General features: G+C 45.0%; 1 protein-coding gene across 2 annotated transcripts; it reads right to left on the reverse strand.

Annotated features, from left to right (window-relative positions):
* Positions 1–457: 457 nt before the first annotated feature.
* LOC123948077 (baculoviral IAP repeat-containing protein 2) lies at positions 458–26,004 on the reverse strand. 2 transcript variants are annotated; one of them, XM_046014535.1, is made up of 8 exons: positions 24,361–26,004; positions 24,169–24,268; positions 20,692–20,770; positions 19,826–19,874; positions 6,559–6,801; positions 5,807–5,884; positions 5,515–5,556; positions 458–5,406 (listed from the first exon to the last, which is right to left on the reverse strand). In XM_046014535.1, exons 1-8 carry the CDS (start codon positions 25,256–25,258, stop codon positions 5,213–5,215), a joined length of 1,683 nt encoding a protein of 560 aa, XP_045870491.1. In that variant the 5' UTR covers positions 25,259–26,004; the 3' UTR covers positions 458–5,212. The 2 variants fall into 2 exon arrangements, with proteins under 2 accessions (XP_045870491.1, XP_045870490.1); XM_046014534.1 differs by having other exon boundaries at positions 5,807–6,061.

The raw sequence follows: 26,004 nt of genomic DNA on the forward strand, positions 1-26,004 counted from the left end.
CTGACGGTCACCAGAGGGGACAGAGGAGGGCACCTGTCGTGCTGAGCCCCAGGGTGAGTCTGGAAGAGCGGAGTCCCAGTACTGCCCACCAGAAGCCCCTACTACATTGTGTTAACTAATGAATTAAAAACAAAATGACTGACTCCTCCTCTCCCCACGCCCCCACTGCGGCGCTCAGGGGCTTTCGTTCAGGAGCCACTTCCCGCGCAACAACGCGTATTCCTGGCACCTCTGTCCCCTGCAAGCCCATCGCTCCTCTCCATGCCTGCACTCGAGCCTTCTCACCTTTAGTCTCTGTACAACACACCCAATCCCTCCGCAGCAGGCAAGAGCATGTGGACCAGCACGTGGACCCAGCAGTCACAACGCCTCTGAATGGAAGAGCGTCGTGGAGAGCTAGAATTCCGCCGGGGACACGGCTGTGCGCGTGGTCACGGCAAGTGCCATACAGGTTCTTCCAGGATTGACGTGTGAAGAGTGGGACTGACCGTTACCATTCACAGACACTCGGGGCTCTGACGACTCGCACGTGTCCCTGCCACCGTCGCCGATGTGCGAAGACAGCACGATCATGGCCGACGGCCAGCCAAGTCTGCATCCGGAGGTCATGGGCGCCGGCAGCCACGGCCGCCCCGCCCGGACTTTGTAAAAAGCAAACACTGCCCCCTGCATGGCAGAGGACGAAGATGCCGTCAAACTCCTTCATCAAACTGACCCCCAGTGCTCTGGCTGCAGCGTCACGGGCCTGAAAGGGAAGCACATCGAAGCGCCTCCCTCCACACCGACCTCCGGTTACAGAGAAGCGGCTGCGGGACGGCAGGACGGGTGCACAGCATGTGCACTTAGAAGGGGGCGGACACACACAGGCAGACACAACCAGCTGTCCGCTTCTCCACGTGCAAGCAGCACGGACTGCGGATGCCGCCACTGGTGAAAACCGCAGGCCGAAGCGAACACGGACATCTCACGGAGCTGCCCGGACCACAGTCATGAGTGGCCTCAGACGGGACTTTTGGGAACGAGCAACAAAGCGTGTCGGCAGTAGAGACGGCTGCACGACTCAGTCAAGGGCTATTTTCCAATGGCTAAAGGCATCATGGTTCACAATTACACGCGGGTTAAAGATCCGTCCAGAGTGCAGTGTTCCCCAAGGAGTCTTAATGCATTTCACCCTTAAACAACACCGGTTTGATTGTCGTGGGTCTGCTTAGAATGTGGATTTTTTTTTCAATGACTATATAAATGTGTAGTATTGATACACTACAATACTGTAACTGCTTTATGGTTTGTTTAAGATTTTATTTATATGACAGAGACAGCGAGAGCAGGACCACAAGCAGGGGGTGGCAGAGGGAGTAGCAGGCTCCCCGCTCGCAGGATCGATCCCAGGAGCCTGGGACCATGACCTGAACCGAAGGCAGATGCTTAATGACTGCACCTCCCACGTGCCCCTCCTCATGGTTTTTTAATTGATTCTTTCTTGCTCTAGTATGGCTTAAGAATACAGCGTGTATAATACATACAACATACACAATGTATGTATTAATCAACTGTTTATGAGTAAGGCTCCGGACAACAGTGGATTCTTAGTAGTTAAATTTAGGGGAAGTCAGTCATTACACACAGACTTAAACCCGTGTTGGGGGACCGGTGCCCGTACCCTCGTGTTGTCCGAAGGGTCAGTGGTGTAAGAGAAAACAAAAGCTCACCGAACAGCAAAAGGCTCGGTGGTTGCTAGGAGTTGGTGGGCAGGAAGGGGTGAACAGAAGGCACAATTTTTTTAAACTTAAATACTTTAAGAGCACTGATAAAATTTCACATTCCACACTCCAAATACCTTTCAAACGTTTTGGTGTAACATCAAAAAGAATATCCACAATGACTGGAAAATTCTCCTTCCTTTTGTAAATACATCCTCTGAGACGCTGAACTGTCTTCATAAACTGCAACAAGAGCCAACACACTGCAGAAGGGTAGCAGCGGCAGCAGACACAAGAGTGCGGGCGTCTTCCATCAGGCCTGACATCCGAGCTTTGCCAGAATGTAACTGAGGCCGTTCCTGTGACTTCACATGCAGTGATTTTTCTCGGGAAGTGCTACATTAACGTGGAGCGAGCACTGCTCTTTAGAAGGAATACTGCTTTCATCTTCAAATGGAGCAGGAAAGCTGTAGAGACCGCTGGGATCTCACGCGGCAGCCGCGCGCAGGCAGACACAAGCTGCGTGCACACGCGCTCCTCGGGGCCCTCAGGAACATCTGGGGCCATAAAGGGACCCTGAGACCAAGACGTCTGAAACCACCTCCTCCGCATCAGGAGGTTTACCTTCACACAGAATGCTTCCAGAAAACAGTGTCCGTCTGTCTTCGAAGCTGACTGCCGGCTGTCCTCGGACTTACAGCACAGCAGCCCACCAGGAGGGCCGGGGCGGTGGTGGGCCAGGAGCGCCCTGCTCGGCTCTGGCACGTGGCTCTGTCTAGACGGAGCGTGGGAACAGCAGGTGCCGGCCGGGGACCTGGCCGAGGGCTGACGACAACTTCCCCGCATGCATTAAGAAGGTAAAGAAGAGCCACATATTGTTTTTCAAACGGAAGTAAAATAAGCGGAAGGTGCAGTTGAGCAGGAGACGCAGGAAGTCCCTGGGCCTCCCTCCCATTCGGCCCCCACGGCCAGCCCCGCGTGCGCCCCGGTACAGCTGCAGCGGGCAGAGAAGCTCGCGCTCCCGCCCCCCGCGCACGGCCCCCCACTGACCGGAGCCTTCCCGGTGACTTCCCACGCGATTTCCTGTCGTCCACGCTGTACTGCTACCATAACGCTTCTCTTCCTTTTCTTGGTATTTCCAGACTACAGTTGGCAAGTTATTTCAAACTGTCACGAATCTCAACTGTCCAGTAAAACCTGAAACCTGCTCGCGGTGGCCCCACAGTTCCGCCTGCGCTGTTTGGGGCTCGACGGCAGCCAGACTGCAGCCGTGTGCACCATGTCACCGAGTTCACGGCTGCACGTGCACCAGACGCGGCTCACACGCATGCTCGGGCTTCAGGGACAGAAAACGCAGTCCATACGCAGAACTGACTTTGGCCTCTTGGTCCGACACCACGAATACCTGCTACACGTGAGGAGCGACAGAGACCAAAACCCCACTGCCCGCTGCAGACTCAGAGGACTCGGCAAGGGGACGAAATACTACATCACCGCTTACCTCTATCTCATGCAGCGTTTTCACCGAATGCAAAAACCTAGAAGTTCTTACACGTTATGAAAACCGACTATCTAAACTTTCAAGTAAACGGAATTCAAATAATTCGAGTTCTTATGCTGGAGAAGAGCTCATGCAATTTTTAAAAACATCAATACGGCTTCCTAGGACAGTCCGTCCACAAAGCACAAGCTTGCGGGCCAGGTGGACCCACGTTCCAATTTCACTTCGTAGCTGCTGAAGGGATGTGGGCTACTGTGCTTAAAGCCGCCAGCACCTGGTACCCTCAGGCCCGCCCAACTCAGCACCAGACTGCCTTGAGCAACAGAAATTTCTTTTCTTACCATGTCTGGTGGCTAGGAGTCCGGAGATCCAGATGCTGGGAAATACTGTTTCTTATGCTTGCTGACCACTGCCCCGGCGTCTCCACGGGCTCCTCCCTCTGGGTGTGTCTGTGACCTGAGCTCTTCTTAGGAAGGCACCAGTCCTCTTACATTTGGGCTCAGAGGACCACATTTTGCCTCAGTTACCTTTAAAGGCCCGATCTAGAAAGGCAGTCATACTCCGAGGTACTTGGGACATCAGGACTTCAGCATATGGATTTGGGGGGCACAATTCAGCCCATAACCACAGTGGACCCTCAATCGAGCAAAAAGGAAAGAAGACAAGTTTCTAAAATGATTTCATTCCCGTGCTCGCTTCGGCAGCACATATACTAAAATGATTTCATTCCCTCTTTATATTCCTTCCCTAGAGCAGGGAGAAGCCTCTTACCAGCACGAGGCCGTGGAGACACGAGACGAGAGCCTGAAGGGTGGGGAGACTCGCATGCCCCCCGGGGTGGCCTGTGCGGAAGGCACCTAAAAGACTACAGGACAAGAGGACACATGGCATGTTCACGGTCTGCTCCTTCCCCGGGGCCTCAGCGGTCCGCCGCAGACCCAGGTGTGGGAAAGCACTGGGATGCTTGGGCCCAAGGAGGAGACAAGGACCCCTGCCTGTGTCCTCTCCCCCCCAACATCTACGCGACAAAGCCATCAACACCATTTCTTTCAAATCCCAGTGCAGACTGGCCTCATTTTCATTTTTAACATGGATTTTAATTATAATACACAAAGCAACTAGACAGATACCGTCCTCCTAAAAGAACTTCAAAAATCACATTATTTAAAAACACTTTTTTAAAGATTTTATTTACTTGAGAGAGAGCAAGAGAACGAGGGAAGGGTCGAAGGGAGACGGAGAAGCAGGCTCCCCGCTGATCAGGAAGCCTGATGTGGGGCTTGGCCCCAGAACCCCAAGATCATGACCTGAGCCAAAGGCAGATGCTTTACCGGCTGAGCCCCCTAGGCGCCCCTAAGAACACTTCTTAGTAATTGTTTTACGAATTCCACTTTTAACAGCTAATATCAGAGTGCTTACAATGGGACAGATACTACTGTACAGTAACTCATTTAACTCTGCTAACCCTATTAAGGCATGGAAAAAATACTTTCTAAGTCAAGAGAAGAAAATACGTTCTAAGTCGGGAAAAAAAATGATGCAGTCTTCTTAAAGAATTTTATTAAGAGGTCTCTCACCAATTAGGGAAAAGCTTATTTACCAGTAAGAAAAAAGTCCTTATTTTAAAACACGCGTGGAAAAACACCAGAAAGAGTATGGCACAGTAACTGTGGTAAACTCCAGCATTCCCCTGTCCGCTTCCTGTCAACAGCACTCTCTCGGGTCGCACTCAGAGCTTCCAGAAAGAACACCAAACACGCCCTTGTCACATGACACCTCAGGGCACCAAGGCTCCCCCATAACCTCTCCCTACGCGCATACGCACATTAACACAGCCCATCACACGCAAACCCCCTCATCTAAATGGAGATTAAACGGGACTTAGGATGTTAACGTTCCGAAACGAGCACTAGTAGCAAAGCAGAACACAACACAAACGTCCTCATCAAAGAACCAGTAATTCTTCTACACCTCAGATGGCTTCCAGCGCTCGGCCAGCTCCTGAAGACTCCTACGAGAGGAAGGTACGCACGGTGCCCTTAATTATGCCCCTGCAGATGGGGCACCTTCTCAGAGACGGGGCGCACTCCTGGCACACGACCAGGTGGCCGCAGGGGATGAACACGACGGACACCTCCTTGTCCATGCACACTTTGCACGTCCTCTCCTCCTGCAGCCGCCGCAGCTGCTCCTCCAGCGACAGACCTAGCAGGAACAGCACACTCCCGTCACACTGCGTTTCTACTTTACCTCCCAATTAAAAAAAAAAAAAGTAATATTTCCTTTTGGTCTTAAGTCTTCATTTTGTTTTACCTGAAACGTCTTCCGTTGGAATATACTTCATATTCTTGTCCACTGAGGAAAGAAACACACCGAAAGGCATTATTCCCCCAAATACCAGAGCGCTTCCCCCACTTCTCCTAGAACACCACGGAGGCCCGCTACAGACCGGGAGTCACCCAGTCACACTGCTCGGGCAAGGAGAGGATGTCCCTGTTCTAGAACTAGTTAAACTAGAGTTGGCTAATTCGATCTACCTTGTTTGTCAAACAGAAACACAAACATAATCCCACAGATTTCTGAAATAATCTTACCAAAAACTCACCAAATAAGTTCTTGTATAATGTAGAGTCGATTTCTTTTAAGCAACTTTTGAAGATGTTGGCCGCAGCATTTCCTTTAACTAAAACGGTATCAATCAGTTCTCTTGCTTGCAAAGGTATCTGTGTTTTTTGTTTAATGATATCATGTTCCTGTTTATTAATTACATTGGCCTTTAAAAGATTATCCAGGAGAGGAAGTACACAAGTCAACTGTTGAAAGAGAGCCATTCTATTCCTCCGAATTAATGACAAATCATCTTCATTTAAAAAAGAAAAAAGAAAATAAATCCATTAGATTTTAAAGGGCTCTAACTATACACACATAGTCACTAACAAGAAGTCTACAAACAATTTAGGCACTAAATAAAGAGGAGCTTAAAAAAGCAGCATAAAATCACCAGTTCGCACTTAACCTTATGCCTATCGTTCAGGAAACTTCTGGAAGATTTAGCTAAGGCATAACGTATAGTACACATAACACAAAGGATCTCTGTTTCTGTCATTTCTAAAAGTCCTCAACCCCTGTTCCCCAGAAAGCAGAATTATAAAGGACACTAACACTTACAATCCCTGTACCCACCCCCCCACCCCCCCAAGAAATGAATGACGTGGACTTCTACTTGCATCCCATCAGGTCAGTTCTACAAGCACTTCCGTACAAACTCCCTTATCTGACACCCACCATCTGTCAATTAAACAAAGCCCGTCCTCTGAGCCTCGCAGAACAGGGCGGGCAACTAACATTCCCAAGTACCTGACGCCATTTCTTCAGTTTGCTGGTTCTTCTCTTCTTCTTGGGACTCATCTTCCGCATTCAGAAGCGCTACCACAATCTCGTTCACGGTTCTGTAATTCTCCCCAGTGCTCAGGATCCTACTCTGCACGGTCTGCCTCACCAGGCTCCTGCTGAAGCCCATCTCCAAGGCGGCCGTCACCACGGGCGTGTTCATCATGACCGCGTCTTCTGAACAACTTTCTCCAGGTCCAAAGTGGACAACTATTTGAAAAGACATGTACCAATGCTAAATCCCACAAACGTGAAAATACACAGAAAACTCATGGCGATGGCAATCTTTACTCTCGTGTGCTCATGTCCTGGTAAGGCACACGAGCTTTATGCACCAATTACCTGGAATTCCAACAAAGGTGCGAACAACAGGATATCCTGTTTTAAATATCACTTCTGACACGACATCTTGGAACCCACTTAGTGAGAGACTTTCCAAGGACAGGGCTTAGGAATCCCTGTCTTTCTCAATTCCCAACATGATTCTGATGTACAGTCCTTCTGGGGAACGAGAATGCTGTAGGATGGCGGGCCTGCCCCCGGAAAGCAGGAGACATCAACAAAGACTTCGCTAGGCTGGCGGCAGTTTGGATTTGAAGGGAAACGGGATCCAGAGAGGCGGACGGATGGCCTGGAGTAACCCAGATAGGAAGGAGAGCGAAGTGGAAGAGAGTTCATGCAAAATACACGGAACCCCACAGTAACAGGGCGGACTGCGCTCACAACAGACACTCTGAAGGACAGAAAGCTGTGTCGGGTGGTTACAACGAACTGTAAGGATGAGGCCCACGGACACAGGCAATCAGGGAAGTACCTTCTGGGAGCAGGGTCGATGCTGACCCATATGGCACTTGGGAGGAAATCACAGAAGACGTCATCCTTCAAGACGCTTGACTGCCCTCTGCTGGAAGAGTGTTCTCGTCAACACGAGCACAGCATGTCCGCAGCTCAAAGGCCCTTGGCAGCCTGCCAGAGGCAGCACCACCACAAGGACAAGCGCGTGAATGATGCTAAGAACGGTCAGGGGAACTCCGGAAAGAAATCTTCTGGGCATGACAGCAGCAGGCATAAGAGCCCTGAGACAAGTTCCTGACGTTCAAGAACTAGAAAGAGGGGCGTCAGGCGGCTCAGTGGTTCAGTGTCTGCATTCGGCTCAGGTCATGATCCCGGGGTCCTGGGAATGAGCCCCGCGTCAGGCTCCCCACTTAGTGGAAAGCCTGCTTCTCCCTCCCTCTGCTTGCTGCTCCCCCTGCTCGTGCTCCCTCTGGCAACAAGCCCACCAACCACAGATGCCACCACAGACAAAGCAACAGCCTCACAGCTGGTCCCAAGCAGGTATCCGCCAAGGGAAGGGACAGGAAAAGGTCTCTGCTCTGCCAAAACCAGTCTGTAAAGACTAGAAGAGATGTTTCTTTCCTCCAGTGCTCAGACACCAATGAAAGGCTCCTCAAATCATGCAAAACAGGCCACAGGACAACACCAAAGGAAACCAAGAAATGGAGACCTACAATCTGCCTAACAAACTAAATATGAACATCTTATACTCAACGAAATTCAAGAAACCAAAAGTAGGCAACTAAAAAAAATGAACTACATTTCAAAAGTTTAATACACAGAAACCACAAAAAAAGAACCAAAGAGAAATCCTGGAACAGAACTGGAAAACTGAGTCAGCAGCTACAAGTGACTTGACCCCGCCAAAGAAAAAAATCAGAGAACCTAAAGGGACATTATTTGAAATCAGGCAGTTATAGGAACAAAAAAGAAAAAAGAATCAAAGAGTGAAGAAAGTCTGTGGAAGTTACGAGACACCAGCAAACAAATGAGCACCGAAGTCGCAGGAGTCCCAGAGGAGAAAAACGCAGCAGAAGTTTCTTTAAAGACGAAACAGCTAAAAACTTCCCATATCATGGGAGAGATTTTCCAGTTCTGTTACTATATTCTCCAGCAACAGTAAAACCAAAGAACCACATGCATGATCAACCCAAACATTATTCTCAAATGTGTAATAGTGAAAATATGAGATGACAGAGCTGAAGAGAGAACTTTGAAAACAGCAAGAAAAAAACATCTGCTCACATACAAGGGACACCCTCAGCCTCTCCACACCCTGATCCGCAGAGACGGTACAGGCCAGACTGTACTCGGACAGACTCGGAAATCTAAATCACACCAAGAACGACAAAACCATCCTTCAGAAATGAAAAAAAAAAAAAAAGACAGACGTTCCAGAAAACCAAAGTTGAAGGTGTTATTCAACATTAAATCTGCCCTAAAACCAATGCTAGCAGGTTCTCTGCAAGCTGAAATGGACAAAACGCGCGCCAGTGCACACAACTTCTTGGTAAAGGTAAATATGGAGTCAATTCAGAATACCCTCTCCTGTTACTGTACCTCTGGTATGGAAGTGAAACAATAACTTTAGTAACTACAACGGAAATAACTTGTTAGACGGACCCATATCAGAAGTCGGACATCAACAGTGCAAACTGCACAGTGAAGAGAAGTGAGCTGTTACCAGCATAAAGCACATGACTCCATCTCTTAAGATGCTTTACGTGAACATCCAGGTGAACACAAAGACAAAACCTAGAGTAGACACACAAGATGTAAAGCAAAGGAACTAAAGCACACTACTACAGAAGTCAGTCAAGGATTACAGCGTGAGGAGAAAAATGAACAAAGAACTGGGGAAAAAATCGTAGTAAGTCTCCAGAAGACCAGTAATTACTTTAAACGTAAATGGATTACATTCTCTAATCAAAAGACACAGAATGGCTAAATACATTTAAAGAAACAAGACCCAACAATAAGCCTCCAAAGGAGACTCCCTCTGGTAGGATGAAAAGAAAAGGGATGGAAAATTCCACGCAAACGGCAACCAAGAGATGAAGAGTGGCTACCTAACAAGTCAGACTTTTGGTCAAAAATCGGTGGGAGGAGACAGAGAAGGCTGCCACAGAGGGACGAAGGGGTCAGCTCGTCAAGAGGACGTAACAGATGCACAGGCGCGTGTGCACGCACCACTGGAGCACCTTAGCATTTAAACCAGGGGCAGCTGGGCGGATCCGTCGGTTAAGCCAACTCTTGATTTCAGCTCCCGTCAGGATCTCAGGGTTGTGAGATCGAGCCCTGCATCAGGCTCTGTGCTCAGGGTGGGCGTCTGCTTGAGATTCTCCCTCTCTCACACACACAAATAAGATCTTAAAAAAAAAAAAAAAGTTTAAAGCAAATATTAACAAAACCACAGTGAAGAAAAGACTAATACCTACAAGCAGGAGGCTTCAACAGCCCACTTTCGGCATTGGCCAGAACACCCAGGCACAGTGTTCATAAGGAAACCACAGACCTGCACAACACTCCGCCAAGCAGACTTCACCCGGCAGCACCCAACACACACGCTTTTCAAGCTCTCGCCCAACAGTCCTCAGGACAGATCTCAGCCTCTCCTCAAAGCTGGCTTTAACAAACCGAAAATACGGAAATCACATCAAGTATCTTTTCCACCTACGATGGCATAAAACTAAAAATCAGTAACAGAAAGGAAACAAACTAACAAAGTCACAAATACAGGAGATTAAATACACTCCTGAGCCACCAAGGGACCCGACAGGGTATCAACAAGCCATCAGCAAGTGCTTGAGACAGACAAAAACACGACATACGGGGCGCCTGGGTGGCTCAGTGGGTTAAAGCCTCTGCCTTCGGCTCGGGTCGTGGTCCCGGCGTCCTGGGGTCGAGCCCCGCATCGGGCTCTCTGCTTGGCGGGGAGCCTGCTTCCTCCTCTCTCTCTCTGCCTGCCTCTCTGCCTACTTGTGATCTCTGTCTGTCAAATAAATAAATAAAAAAACAACAACAACAACAAAAAAAAACACGACATACACAAACTGAGCAGATGCAGCAAAACCAGTTCTGGGAGGGAAGTTTTTAGCAAGAAATACCAAAATTAGGAATAATGAAAGCTCTCTGGGGTGCCTGGGTGGCAGCTGGATAAGCATCCAATACTTGGATTTGGCTCAGGTCATAGTCTCAGGGTCGTGGGATCGAGCCCCAGTCAGCCTCCCTGTGCAGTGGGGAGAATGCTTGAGATTCTCTCTGCCCCTCCCCTGCCACATGAGCTCTCACATGCACGAAAATAAGTAAATCTTAAAAAATAAAAGGGGGGGGGGCCTTAACTTTGTATGTCCAGAAAGCAGAAAAGTACAGTGGGGAGAGATGGAGTAAACAGGTGAGGGGGATTACAAGTGAACTCATCTTGATGAGAACTGAGTAACATATGGAACCATTATATAATATAGCTGAAATTAACGTAACACAGCATATTAACTACCCTAGAATTTTAAGAAAACTTACTAGTTTAAAAAATGAAAAATACAAACAAACTAAGCCTATGGTGAGCAGAAGCAAGAAAATATTAAAGATTAGAACAGACATAAGTGGCACAGAAACTGTAAAAACATAAGCAAAAAAAAAAGAAAACAAAAAACAATGGAACACAGGATTTTTTGAAAAGATAAACGAAACTGACAAAACTCCAGCTGGACCAACCTGGAGAAGAAAGGAATTGTACAAAATTAGAGACATTACCGATGATGCACCAAATAGCCAGAAGGTCCTAGGAGACTACTGTGAGTAACTACAGGCTAAGAAACGGGACAATATATACGAAATGGATAAATTCCTACAAACCCTCAACTTAACCAAGACTAAATCAGGTAAAAATAAAGTATCTGAACAGAGCAGTAACAACTATGATAACTAAATTAGTAATCAAAAATCTCACAACAAAGAAAAATATGGAATCTGATGATTTCACTGATGAATTCTACCGAAGATTTTAAAAAGAATTAACACCAACCCCTCTTAAACTCTTTCAAAATACTTCAGAGAAGTAAACAATCTCAGAATCATTTCATGAGGCCCGATCACCCTGAAACTAAAAGACAGATTAAGGACATTTCAGGCCAATATCCTTGATGAACACAGCCACGAAACTTGGGGGGGGGGGTGGCCAGGGACAGCTGAAATGGTGGTGGAGCGTGGGGACCTCAGGCTCACCTCATCCCTTGAACTCGGCCAGGTAACTATCAAGTTATCCTAAATACCCCAGAAATCACCCTAAAGACTGACAGAACAAACTCCACAATTACAGGAGGACAAGAAGCCACACTGAAGAAGGTCCAAGTGTGGAAATGTGATCTGGGAGAAGAAATGGGACGCAGGGCTGTGGAGGGGAGGGAGCCCCAGTTGCAAAGAAAGGGGAGAGAGAGGAGCACACAGGGGAACACACAAGGAGAGTGTTTCCCCAAAGGCACAGTCTGGGAAAAATGACAGGGGCTGAATTTCCTGAGTTCCTGCAACCAGCCAGGATTAAAGCCCCGAGTTTTCAAGGTCAGCAGGCAGGGCTAGAGGCTGGAGGGTGCTGCCCTACCGCTGGAGAGGAGGCGGGCACACAGCCTGGAGATGGACAGTGTGGAAACAGTGACCTGAAAAACCTGAAAAAATGCCTGGAGTACACCACGGGGGAGATTACTTGCTCTTCTTGGAAAGGCAGCATTACAGAGCCGCCTCTCTGGATACAAAGGCACCCGCTGGCCCCATTTCCCTCCCCGCCCCTCAGCATAAACACAGAACCACCTGCAGTAAACGCACAGCGCCCACACTGGCTGCGTACCCTGCTTATACCGGGTCCCACGCCCCACCCCACACACTGCCGGGAAATCCCTTCCCTCAGTCGCAGAGCGACAGGCCCCTCTTCCAGAAGACAAACAGAAACCCCTGCCCACACCGCCTCTCCCAACCAGGGAGCCCTGCAAGGCCTCAGTTCTGGCGGAGGTGCTGACAGGTCTCATTTCACAAACAAACTCCAGCACACCTCATTAAAACTCACCACATTCGGGCCAGGGACCAAACGCTGCCCACAGCGGGCAAGGAGAGCCTGTGCAGACCACTGGCCTGAAGGACAGAGCAGCCAAACCACAGCAGTCAAACCACAGAGAGCGTGCAGCACACACCTGAGACACTCCCAGAAGCACCAGGCCCTGGGCACCGCAGGGCCTCTTCTTCAGAAGGCCGCTGTTTTCAGGAGCAGGAGACATAGCAGGCTTTTCTAACACAGAGAAGGAGGAAGAGACTTGAACAAAATACCAAGATGGAGGAATTTATCACAAATCAGAGAACAAGATAAGGCCACAGCCAGAGATCTAAGCAAAAGTCACATCTGATGGAAAATTTAAAGCAACGGTCATAAGCACACTCACTGGGCTTGAGAAATGAATGGAAGACTTCAGGGAAGCCCCTACCACAGAGATAAGAGAATAAAACAGAACCAGTGAGAGATGAAGAATGCAGTAACTGATCCCGGAAACAGGCCTGATGCAAGGCAGAAGAAGCAGACGAATGAACCAATGATCCAGAAGACAAAGTAATGGAAGATAATGAAGCTGAACAAAAGAGAAAGAATTATGGTGGGGCACCTGGGTGGCTCAGTCCATTAAGTGTCTGCCTTCAGCTTGGGTCATGATCCCACAGTCCTGGGATCAAGCCCTGCACCAGGCTCCCAGCTCAGTGAGAGTCTGCTTCTCCCTCTGCCCCTGCCACCGGCTCACACTGTATCTCTCAAATAAAGAAAATCTTTAAATAAATAAATAAATAAATCATGGAACACAAGAATACACTTGGAGAACTCAGTGATTCTATCAAATACCCTAACACTGGTATGACAGGAGTCCCAGAAGGAGAGAAAAGGCGGCAGAAGATTTATGTGAGGAAATAACAGGAGAAAACTTCCCTAATCTGGGGAAGGAAAGGGATGTCCAGATCTAGGAGGTACAGCGAATTTCCCTCAAAATCAATAAAAGCCAGCCAACACCAAGATACACTGTAGGAAAATTTGCAAGTCCTTAATTTACAAGGGAAGACCCATAAGGCAAGATTCCCCACAGACACTCGGCAGGCCAGAAGGGAATGGCATGACGTATTCGACACGCTGAATGGGAAAAATCTGCAGCCAAGAACACTCCACCCAGCAAGGCTGTCTTTCAGAATAGAAGGAGAGATGAAGAGTTTCCCAGACAAAACCAAAGGAGGTCATGATCATTAAGTCAGCCCTGCAAAAAATACTACTAAAAGGGCCTCTGTGAATGAAACAGATCAAAATGATATACAAGAAAGGAACAGAGAAAATCTCCAGAAACAAACAAAAAACAAATAATTAAAAGCACTACATTCAAATCTATAAATAATTACTCTGAATATAAACAGACGAAATGCTCCCATCAGAGACATATGGTATCAGGATGGATTAAAAAAACAAACAAACAGGGGTGCCTGGGTGGCTCAGTGGGTTAAAGCCTCTGCCTTTGGCTCAGGTCATGATCCCAGGGTCCTGGGATCGAGCCCTGCATCGGGCTCTCTGCTCAGCAGGGAGCCTGCTTCCCTTCCTCTCTCTCTGCCTGCCTCTCTGCTTACTTGTGATCTCTGTCTGTCAAAAAAGTAAATAAAATCTTTAAAACAAACAAACAAACAAACCAAGACCCATCGATATGCTGCCTACGAAAGACATTTTTAGACCTAAAGACACCTGCAGATTGAAAGTCAGGAGGATGGAAAACCATTTATTATGCTAGCGATGTCAAAAGAGAGCCAGAGTAGCCATACTCATATAAGACAAACTAGACTGTAAACCAAAGACTGTAACAAGAGAAGAAGAAGGTCCCTGTGTCATCATTAGTGCGTCTGTCCACCAAGATCTAACAATTGTAGATATCTATGCCCCCAACTTGGGAGCACGTAATACATAAAACAATTCAAAACTAACAAAGAAACTCAATGGTAATGACACAATGAGAGGAGGAGCTCTAACACCCCACTCGCATCAAGGGGCAGATCATCGAAGCAGAAAACAAGGCAACAATGGCTTCGAATGACACACTGGGCCAGGTGGACATCACAGACATATTCAGAATTTCCATCCTAAAACTGCGAAATATACATTCTTCTCAAGTGCACACGGGACATTGTCCAGAACAGATCACATCCTGGGTCACAAATCCGGCCTCAACAAGTACAGAAAGACCAAGATCATACCATGCATATTATCAGACCACAACACTATGGAACTTGAAGTCAACCACAAGAAAAAATTTTGAAAAACCACAAATACATGGAGATTAAACAGCATGCGGCTAAGGAATGAATGGGTCAACTGGGAAATCAAAGAAATAAAAGACTCCGTGGAAACATGAAAATGAACACAATGGTCCAAAGCCTTTGGGATGCAGCAAAGGCGGTCCTAAGAGGGAAGTAGGTAGCAATACAGGCCTACGGCATGAAACAAAAGTGCCAGATACAAAACCTAATCTTACACCTAAAGGAGCTGGAGAGAAAAAAGGAGTCTAAAGTCAACAGGAGGAAAATAGTAATGATTAGAGCAGAAATAAATGATAGAAAAAGTAAAAACAGAAACAAAAAAACAAAAAACAACATCTAGAATAGATCAATGAAACTGAGAGCAGAATCTGGTAAACCCCTAGCCACACTTACCAAAAAAGAGAAAAGACCCAAATAAATCACGTTCAGAGAAATCACACCACCACAACAATACAGGCAATTCTAAGAGAGTATTATGAAAAACTACACGCCAACACACTGGACAGACCAGAAGAAATGGATAAACTCCTAGAAACACATAAATTACCAAAACTAAAACAGGAAGAATAGGAAACTTGACCAGAGACCCATAACAGCAAAGAAACTGAATCAGCAATAAAAAATCCCCTCAACAGGGGCGCCTGGGTGGCTCAGTGGGTTAAGCCGCTGCCTTCGGCTCAGGTCATGATCTCAGGGGTCCTGGGATCGAGTCCCGCATCGGGCTCTCTGCTTGGCAGGGAGCCTGCTTCCCCCTCTCTCTCTCTCTCTCTCTCTCTCTGCCTGCCTCTCTGCCTACTTGTGATCTCTCTCTCCCGCTGTCAAATAAATATATAAATAAAATCTTTAAAAAAAAAAAAAAAAAATCCCCTCAACACACACAAGTCCAGGGCCGGATGGCTTCCCATGGGAATTCTCCCAAACATTTAAAAAGAGTTAATATCTATTCTTCTCAACCAGTCCAAAAAAAAACAGAAAAAGAAGGAAAACTTTCAAATTCATTCTATGAGGCCAGCATTACCCTGATAGCAAAACCAGACAAAGACCCCACCAGAAAAGAAAACTACAGGTCAAGAGCCCTGATGAACAGGGACGTAAAAATCCTCAACAAAATATTAGCAAACAGAATCCACCAGTACATTCAACGACTCATTCACCACAATCGAGTAGCATTCATTCCTGGGCTGCAAGAGTGGTTCCACATTCGCAAATCAATCAGCGAGACCCTGAAGACGGAGAACAAGACCCGTATCACCCTAAGAGATGCAGAAAAAGCATCTGACAAAGCGCATCACTCGTGATAAAAATCCTCAGCAAAGGTTTAGCGGGAACATACTTCAACATCATACAGGCCCCGTATGAAAACGCCACAGCTAGTATCCTCAGAGCTTTTCCTCCAGGGTCAGGAACAAGACAGGGATGTCTACTCTCACCATTACTATTTAACAGAGAACTGGAAATCTTAGCTCAGCAGTCGGGACAACAGAGAGGAATAATGGCCTCCAAATCAGCGTTAAAAAAGGCAAACTGTCACCACCCGCAGGTGACAGGACACTCTACATAGAAAACCTGAAAGACTCCACCAAAACCTGCTAGAACGGATGTTTGAAAAAAAAAAAATCAACATACAGGAATCTGTTACATTTTCATACACCAATAATGGAGCAGAAAGAGAAATCAAGGAACTGATCCCATTTATAATTGCACCAAAAACCGTAAGATATCAAGGAATTAACCTAACCGAAGAGGTAAAGGATCTGTACTCTAGAAACTACAGAACATTCACGAGAGACACTGAGGAAGAAGCAAAGAGATGAAAAGACATTCCGTTCTCAGGGACTGGAAAAACAAATATTGTGAAAATGTCTATGCTACCCAAAGCAATCTACACTTTCAATGCCGTCCCTATCAAAATACCATCAGCATTTTTTACAGAGCTAGAACAACCAACCCTAAAATTTGTAGAGAACCAGAAAAGAGGGGCGCCTGGGTGCCTCAGTGGGTTAAGCCTCTGCCTTTGGCTCAGGTCATGATCTCAGGGTCCTGGAATCGAGCCCCGCATCCGGCTCTCTGCTTGGCAGGGAGTCTGCTTCTCCCTCTCTCTGCCTACTTGTGCTCTCTCTCTCTGTCAAATAAATAAATAAAATCTTAAAAATAAAAAAAGAAGAAGAACTAGAAAAGACCCCAAATAGCCAAAGGAATGTTGAAAAAGAAAACCAAATCCCAATTGTGGAATTCAAGCTGTATCACAATCACCAAGACAGCATGGTACTGGCACAAAAACAGACACACAGATCAGTGGACAGAATAGAGAGCCCGGACACGGACCCTCAACTCTACGGTCAGCTAACCTTCAACAAATCAGGAAAGAATGTCCAATGGAAAAAAGACAGTCTCTTCAATAAATGGTGCTGGGAACACTGGACAGTCACACGCAGAAGAATGAAACTGGACCATTCTCTGACACCACACATGAAAATAGACTCCAAATGGATGAAAGACCTCAATGTGAGACAGGAATCCATCAAGGTCCTAGAGAACACAGGCAGCAACCTCTCTGACATCAGCCACAGCAACTTCTTACTAGAAATGTCATCCAAAAGCAAAATGAACTACTGCGACTTCAGCAAGACATAAAACTTCCACACAGCAAAGGAACCAATCTACAAAACTAAAAGGCGACCTTCACAATGGGAGAAGATATCTGCAAATGACTTACCTGATAAAGGGTTAGTAACAAAAATATACAAAAAACTTCTAAAACTCAACTCTCCAAAAAACCAATAACCCAACTAAACAATGAAAACATGAGCAACATGTTCCCAAAGAAGACATACAAATAGCCAAAACACATGACAAGATGTTCAAGGTCACATCACTCATCATCAGAAAAACACAAATCAAAACCACAATGAGAAACTATACCCGACACCTGTCAGAACGGCTAGAATCAACAGCCCAAGAAACAAGTGCTGGCGAGGAAGCAGAAAAAGGGGAAGCCTCTTCAACCACTGGGAGACATGTTAAAGTAATTCGGCCACTGAGGAAAACAGTAAGGAAATTCCTCAAAACATTAACACTAGAACTTCCCAGGGCACCTGGGTTGCTCAGTCAGTTCAGCAACTGATTCTTGGTTTCACCTTGGGTCATAATCTCAGGGTGGTGAGATCAAGCCCAGTGTCAGGCTCTGCACCCGGAAGGTGTCTGCTTGAGAGTCTCCGCCTCTCCCTCTTCCTCTGTACCCCCTCCTGCTTGCAAACGCATGCTAAAATAAATCTAAACATTTTTTTAAAGAAAAAAAAAAAAAAACTTCCCTATGATCCAGCAATCTCACTTCCGTATTTCTCAGAAGGAAAGAAAACCACTTTCTGAAAGCTTTTCTGCGTTCCCATGTTCACGGCAGCACGATTCACCACAGCCAACCATGAGAACAACCCCTAGTGTTCATCAGCAGACCTGAATAAAGAAAACGTGGTAATATGTGCAGAATATTCTTTACCCATAAAAAAGAAGGAAACCCTGCCATTTGCTGACATGGACGGACTTTGTCAGAGGAGTAAGTTCTGAAAATCTAATATCCAGTGTGCTGGGCACAGATTACAGTATGGATCACACACCTGGAAGTTACAAAGAGTAAATCTTAAATATTCTTACTACACAAAAAAGTAAAATTATGTGAGGCGACTGATGTGTCAATCTTAACATGATAATCATTAGCAATATATGTGTATCAATCACATCACTTCTTAAAGTTATTAGCATCATACAGGAATTCTATCCCAATAAAGCTGGGGGGGACGAGATAAAGACTCAACTGTCTGAATGTGGGTACCAGGTCAAGCAGTGGCTTTACAAAGGTGGTGGGTTCTTGGTGACCCTGACGAGAGCAGTTTTTAGTACAGTAAGTTCAAAAAAGACTAGAAAAGAAGTAAGAAAGTAAGCACAGATAAATCTTTCTACACATTTTATTGTAAAGGGAAGCAAAGAAGTGAGACAACAGCTAGAAGATGACATGGACTCAAGGAAGGGTCTTTTGGGGACTGGCTACGGTCCATCAGGTTCATACACTGAAATAAATATTCTGGAGACTGAAAACCTGATGCTATGGAAACAGAAGGGGCCGAGCACTGCCAAAGCAATATTCTGATGCAGGAAGCTTGAGATTCAGAGGACAAAGGACAAGGAGAAAAGCTGGCCTTATTCCTTCATGAAACGAACAAAAAGGCGAGTGGTACGGAACGGACACATCTCAGACTGGTGGCTTTGCTGGGAGGAAACGGGAGCAGCTCTCTTTTGATTGTGTCTATTTCCTCAGTGATGCATGACTATGAGCTGTGAGTTACGGAAGAGAGCACAGAATCTTTCAAAGAGAAAAAATGTGACAGTCACTGTATTAGGGAGCTGCACAGGGTGGTCCATGGAAAACCTAGTCATACACTGAGATCAAGAGCTGTGAGCCCTGCTGTCTTTCCAGTTCCATCACACAGGAGGTAGTTATCATGTCAAAACCAATTCCAAATCCCAACACCACTCCTGAGTCATCTGAGTCATGGTATATGCGAAGAAACGGTGCACTGTCTTCTCACTTTGGACACCCAACACACGTCAATTACATACATTAACTATATGCCAGATGTGGCCAGAACGAAGTTCTAACCAGATCTATTTCCTATCCTTGCACTAAAATAGTACACACCTAATGAACAGCTAACACCTAGCCCAATTCTTAAACATCCATCAACTAGCCCTTTCCAAACACACGGGCTTATAGAAAACTTGTCCTCTCTGGACGGCTTACTGTTCGCACTTCTTATCTGGTATTCTCTGAGCTATCTGTGAAGGGTAATTCTCTTCTGCGTATGTCCTGTTCCCCAGCTGGAAGGTCAGCACTGAAGAATGAATGAAGTTTAGCAGACTTGCTAAAACGCTGTATAAGCGTCCTGAGTCTTCGGAGATATATAATATTAGTTAACTTCCCAGCACTTTTTCCTACGTCCTCAGAAATCAAACCCTCTGTTTACATACTTTTATGCTTAACATCCTTATAAAAACTCCCATTCTGCACCTGGAATACTTTCATACATACTTGGTGGATCAGCATTTTCATCTCCGGGCGTATCCGATGTTGACAAAAGCTATGAAACAGGAGAAAAATTAATAGGTAAAATAAAAAATCTCAACCTTAAACAGAGCAATAGAGTAAGTTTACCTCCAGTAACACACACACTCTTCTGAAAACTAGACCATTTATATACTTTGCTCTGTTTTACCTTAATCATCAAAAAAAATCCCCTTAAGCTATACCTGCTTCCAACAGAGTTCAAGTATTTCTCTAGTTTCAGGGAAGGGGGGAAAATCAATGGTTCCTCATTCCATTTAAGAGATATTTCAGCTCGATCACTTCCAGAGGCTCCAAAGTCCTAACAAGTTGTTTTGTTTGTTTGTTTTTCTGGAGAAGATGGAGGAGACACACCGACCCTCCTCAAATCCCACCACAAACCTGTACACCGGGAAACTGGTTTTTCAGAACCCTGAAAGCAAGAAATCTTTTTTTTTTAATTTATTCATTCAGAGAGAGCAAGTGAGCATGAGCAGGGGGAGGGGCGGGGGGAGAGAGAATCTCAAATACACTCCCTGTGAGCAGGGAGCCCAGCATGGGGCTCAATCCCAGAACCCTGAGATCATGACTTGAGCCAAAACCAAAACTGGATGCTCAATAAGCCAGCTGGCACCCCCTAAAAAAATTTTTAAAAGCCCTGACTAAGGAAGGTAGTTACAGAAGTAAAAATTAAAGGTCTCATTAATGGAATATAAAGCAATTAACCACATTTCATAAGGAAACACGACGTTAAGAAAATAGGAAAACACACATGTGAATATTACTCTTAATAATATTCTTTGTCATTATCATTTAGGAGAATTCAGTGTTGCCAAGTATAAAAACTTACTCACCTGCTCAAGAAGGTGAGGGTATCGAGCTTGAATCTCATCAACAAAGTCCTGCCCTTTCATGCGTATCAAGAACTCACACCTATAATAGAAGATGAAAATTACTTGTAAAGTGTTTTATACCTTAAAAAAAAAAAACACCTGATTTTCTAGAAAAGTGGGTTTCAAACTCTGTTCCCCACAGTATCAACATTTTATGTCACAACCTAGTACACATATGTATTGAACAGGAAAAAAATCCTTAAAAACCCTCAAAAAACACTAACTCTTACTACGTATTGATGCATTCTGCCATTTTCTATTAAATCACATTAACAAGTAACAATAAAATGGTTTAGACCTCAAAGGAGCACAAGCTAAGACTTGAAAAATGCTGTTCTGGACAACTTACTTTTGGGGTTTCACATAGTTTCAAAAGCTGTAATTAGTATTCCTAAAATGGGATCTTTCACAACATAACTGCTTATCTTTCTCAGGGATCCCTCTTCCATTATCAATGAAGCACAAACCCTCCTTCCAAAACATAGAGAAATATTTTCATCTCTATGCATTATGACGGTGTTTCCCAAACACTTGTTCACCAACTCCTAGAGCTGCTCGAAAGCCTTCCAGGAAGCTCACTGGGCGGCTACTTCCACTTTATCCCTTCGGTAGCTCATTAAACTGCTTCCAACCACAGCTCAGCATCAACCCGCAAAAAACGAGCCTCCACCTACGCCCAGCTGCGTGCAGAAACTAAGAATGAATCAGAGCTGATGTTCAACATCACACAGTGCAACTTCTAGAAGACAGCAGAAAATCTTCTCTTCCTTAGATCACTCAGCTAAGAGACCAGAAGCATAATCCATACAAAATAAAACTGATAAAATGACACCCTCAAAAGCCACTGTTAAAACAATGAAAAGACAAGCACAAACTCAAAGGTAGCAAAACACACCTGTTAAAGAACGTGTACCCACAATGTTCTAAGAACTCTCAAAACTTAGTAATTAAAAAAACTTTAAAATGGGCAAAAGGTTTGGACACTTTACCAAAGAAGATATGTAGAAGGCAAATAAGCCGCCGCCGTCATTATCATTAAGGAAACGCTACTTAAAAGTGCAGAGACGTGTCAGGGCACACCTGCTGGAATGGCCGCACTAAAATGATGACCCCAGGTACAGTTAAGGATGCGGGACACTGGGAGCGCTCACGGGCTGCCGGCAGAAACCGACAACAGCACAGCCACTTAAGAAAACACCACAGCACTTCGTAGGAAGTGAAAACTTGCCACACAACCCATCCATCCCACACCTAGCTGGTCTCCCACGCCAAATGAAAACATCTGTCACAAATGTTTATGAATGTTTACAGTGGCTCTATGCTTATCGCTCCAAGCTGGAACAATCCAAATGCTCTTCAACCACTGACTGGCCAGAATCAGCAGGGACCGCGGAAGCATGCTCATGACTTCAGTCTGTCACGGAGATAAAACAGCTCATTCTCATGATGTTCTCAGTCGTCATACAGTTTTTCATTATTTTTGCTCTGGGACCGATTAATTCACATTCATTATGATTAAAGCAAGTACAATGAGCCCAGGCTCCTATATCGCCCTTTCTCTAAGAAGGTCAGTAAGGACAGAGATAATGATCTCTTCATCACTGTTACATCTCCAGCATCTAAAACACCCTCCAGTAGGCCCTCAAACACATGATAAGTAAATACACTGATAACAATTATCCATTCTGGTTTTCCATTTACTGAGATTAAAGATTATCCACAATTGAAATCTGCTGCTGTCCAAAGTGTTCACACAAAGCACCCTTTGTTTTTTTTTTTCCTTATTTAACCATTTCAAAACACAAATGATGGAAATAAACGAAGATTTTGTTTTCTTTTGTTTTACAAAGGACAAAATGCAGTAATTCCAACCCTGGAACTGAAAAGCTCTTTTTGTCTTTCTAATACTGTTATCAAATTTCAAATTTTATGCACCCAACCCCATATAGCCAAGTATAATCAAGTCATTTAAAATTCTGACAAAATACATTTTCCTAAGTAATCTAAACAATATGTCACTTTTAAGAATTAGAAGGTCAAATTTTCCTTGTTATATTATGAATATTAAAGATAAAATTTTAAAACACGACTTTTAACAATGTACTGATCCATAAGACACTTCAAGTTTATATTCAAAAAAAGGACAAAAATATCTTTTAATTTTCTGAAGGGGTTCAAGAGATTCCTCGTCATTATGAAATGTGCTCACGGGTCAAAACACTGCCCCCTGTATGATCCCACCAATGGGAGACACCTAGTGAGACTCAGACAGACAGAAAGGAGAACCGGTGCTGCGGTGGGGGCAGGTATGGGGAGTTCCTGTATGAGTATAAGCTTGGGAAGATGAGAAAGTCTGCTGGTAAAGACGGAGGAACAATGTGAACGTACTTAATGCCACAGAACTATAAGCTTAGAAATGGTTAAAATGGTAAATTTTGTTATTTTTTTCACAATTTAAAAAAAACTATCTAGTCCAATGCCCCCACTATACAGATAAGGACAGAGTTTCAAATAGGTCACAGGACTTGTCCAAGTTCACACAGATCTTCAAACATGAAGCATTTCTAATTCTATTTCCGCGAACAATACTGCCTCTCAATTCTGTGTGGGCTACAAAAGAAAACAGGACATACTGCTAGAAACACAGTGACTAAGGTATCACAAGATCTTGTCACACGATAAACTGTACAGAAAAAAATAATTTACAATTATAATCAGATTTAATCAGCTTTCATTATATGCATTTTTGTATTTCCCTTTTTCTAGATCATTTTATGTCCCTTCTTATTCTCCCTTTCTCTTACATTTTTTCCAACATATGTTCTTTGTGCAATTTTATACATCTTTGTGACCCTTAAGATTTCTTTAAAGCAAATATGGGAACGCTACAGATAAAACATAGGACCATAATTATAAATGAATCCTCAAGAATAAACTAAATTAGGGGCACCTGGGTGGCTCAGGTGATTAGGCATCTGACTCATGATCAGGGCATCATCTCAGGGTCCTGGGATCCAGCCCAAGGTCAAGCCCAGCACCCAGTCTGCTTGTCTTCTCCCCTCCCCACCCATCCCACTGCTAGCATTCTCTCAAAGAAGTAAATCTTTCTTAAAAAAAATTATAGCAAGTTATATTATATCCTGAATACATGCCTTACAAAAGGAAAGAGAACATTCTAAAACATTTTTATCAAAACAATCAATGTGAAAATTCAGGTGTATTTTAAGTTATTAAGTAATCTCTACACCCAACGTGCAGTTCAACGGTCCCCAGACCGAGAGTCACATGTTCCCCTGGCTGAGCCAGATGCCTTAGATTTAGTGCTTTAAAAGACCAATTTCCCAACAGCATAAAAGCAGCTTTATTATATTGAAATGTAACCTAAATTCTGCAAGCACACCTGCCTCTTATAAGCACAGTTTTGGGCAAAATAGTTACCTTGGAAACCACTTGGCGTGCTCCACCCACGGGTCGTCTCCAGACTCCCAACACCTTAAGCCACCATCACAACAAAAGCATTTGACATCATCATTGCGACCTAAAGAAAACAAGACTGAACTTAAACACACAACCTACTATGTAAAACAAAGTGAACCTGGTAAAACATACAACCACATGAGAGTTTCTTACCCACGTAATAGAAACCAGCACTTGCCAGCTGCTCGGGCCGAACCGGTACACTGGGCGGCCAGTACATGAACGTTCTCAGTCGAGCCGCGTGTGTCTGCATGCTCAGGTTTGAAATGCTAAACCGCAGCGTGTCCAGAGAGTTTTCCAAAAACGGGCAGTTGGGGAAATGTCTGCGGTGTTCTGACATCGCATCATCCTTTGGTTCCCAGTTACTCAGGGTCCCGCCACAGGCAAAGCAGGCGACTTTGTCTCCAGGTCCTATATAGTAAAAGCCAGCTCTTGCCAGGTCTGATGGGGACAGAAAGGTTAACGGCCACATATGGAAAGTAAGAAACCTGGCCTCTTCGGTACTCATTGCATAACTGTAGGGGTTAGTCCTCAATGGGGAGAAGTCTTCCACTGCTCTAGGATTAGCAGGGCTCGGGGCAAGGCCGGCATGAGAACCACTGAAGGAGCCACCATGTTCCGAGGTCGGAGATAATGGATGCGGAGAACTGGTTCTCACTGGAGAAGTCGTCTTAAAGGTGGACTCCCGGCTAGTCAGAGTGACCAGACTGTGAATAAAACTGCAGCTAGGATAGAGCTGTTTGTGCTTTTCAACAGGATTGTCTCCAGGTTTCCAGTTGTCCAGCATCAGGCCACAACAGAAGCATTTGACCTTGTCATTCACACCAGTGTAGTAAAAACCAGCCCGGGCCAGACTCCTCTCTGAGACGGGAACCCCGCTGGGGAACGTTGAGTATGTAGACATTCTATAGAGTTCACATGAGAAGTCGTATTTTATTTTCTGTTTGTTGCCAACTGTCTGATTTGGTAAGATCGTGCTATCTTCCATGGTACTCTTAATTCTCTGACATGAAGAACCTGGGACAAGTCTTTGGGAAGTAGTTTTGTGCATGAGCGATTTTACTTCTTAATGGCCGAAAACTTTCACACGAAATATCTCCTATCTTCACATGAAATTAGCTCCTTTACCACACAGAAGAATCAAACAAGAGGCTCCTACTTATGTAAAACTCACTACACCTTCTTTGTGGGATTTACGCCTGAGTCTACACTCAGGTGGGATGAATATCTATCCTAAATTACCACGATAACATCTCGTTCTGTTTCAGATTAACTCTTACATAACTCAACGGCTAATTACTCATTACTTGGTACAATACTAACGTAAGGCCTGAAAGAAATTGGCACATTTACAGAAATATGCTAAAACTTCTTCATATTTTGAGGCTGATACTCCCAAAATTCTAAAAAATTATAGGGTACCTAAATTATGCTTCCAATATGCTTTTGGTTACAAGCTACAAAGCCTATCCATCAAGCCAATTACTGATTATGCTACAAGTGGGAAAAACTATATGCAGCTTCTTTGAAGCCCTTTAATATCCTATTTTTTAAAAAAATCTGTTTTAATCTAGCAAACAAGAATTAAGGTCCTCTTAGGGTCAGATGACCTATCTGAAGGCCAGTTTCACACAGGTGATCACCATGGTATTTCCTTGACTGGGCTGTACTAGCTACAAGGACAGCTTCGGAGGACACCAACACCCACGAGCTCCGCAGAAGCCACACCTGCTTTAGCGCGTCTGCCAAACAGATTCTGCCTAAAGCTAAGTGCTGTTAACTACTGTGTCTGTCCTC

This window comes from Meles meles, chromosome 8 (genome assembly GCF_922984935.1).
Source record: "Meles meles chromosome 8, mMelMel3.1 paternal haplotype, whole genome shotgun sequence".
Taxonomy (NCBI): domain Eukaryota; kingdom Metazoa; phylum Chordata; class Mammalia; order Carnivora; family Mustelidae; genus Meles; species Meles meles.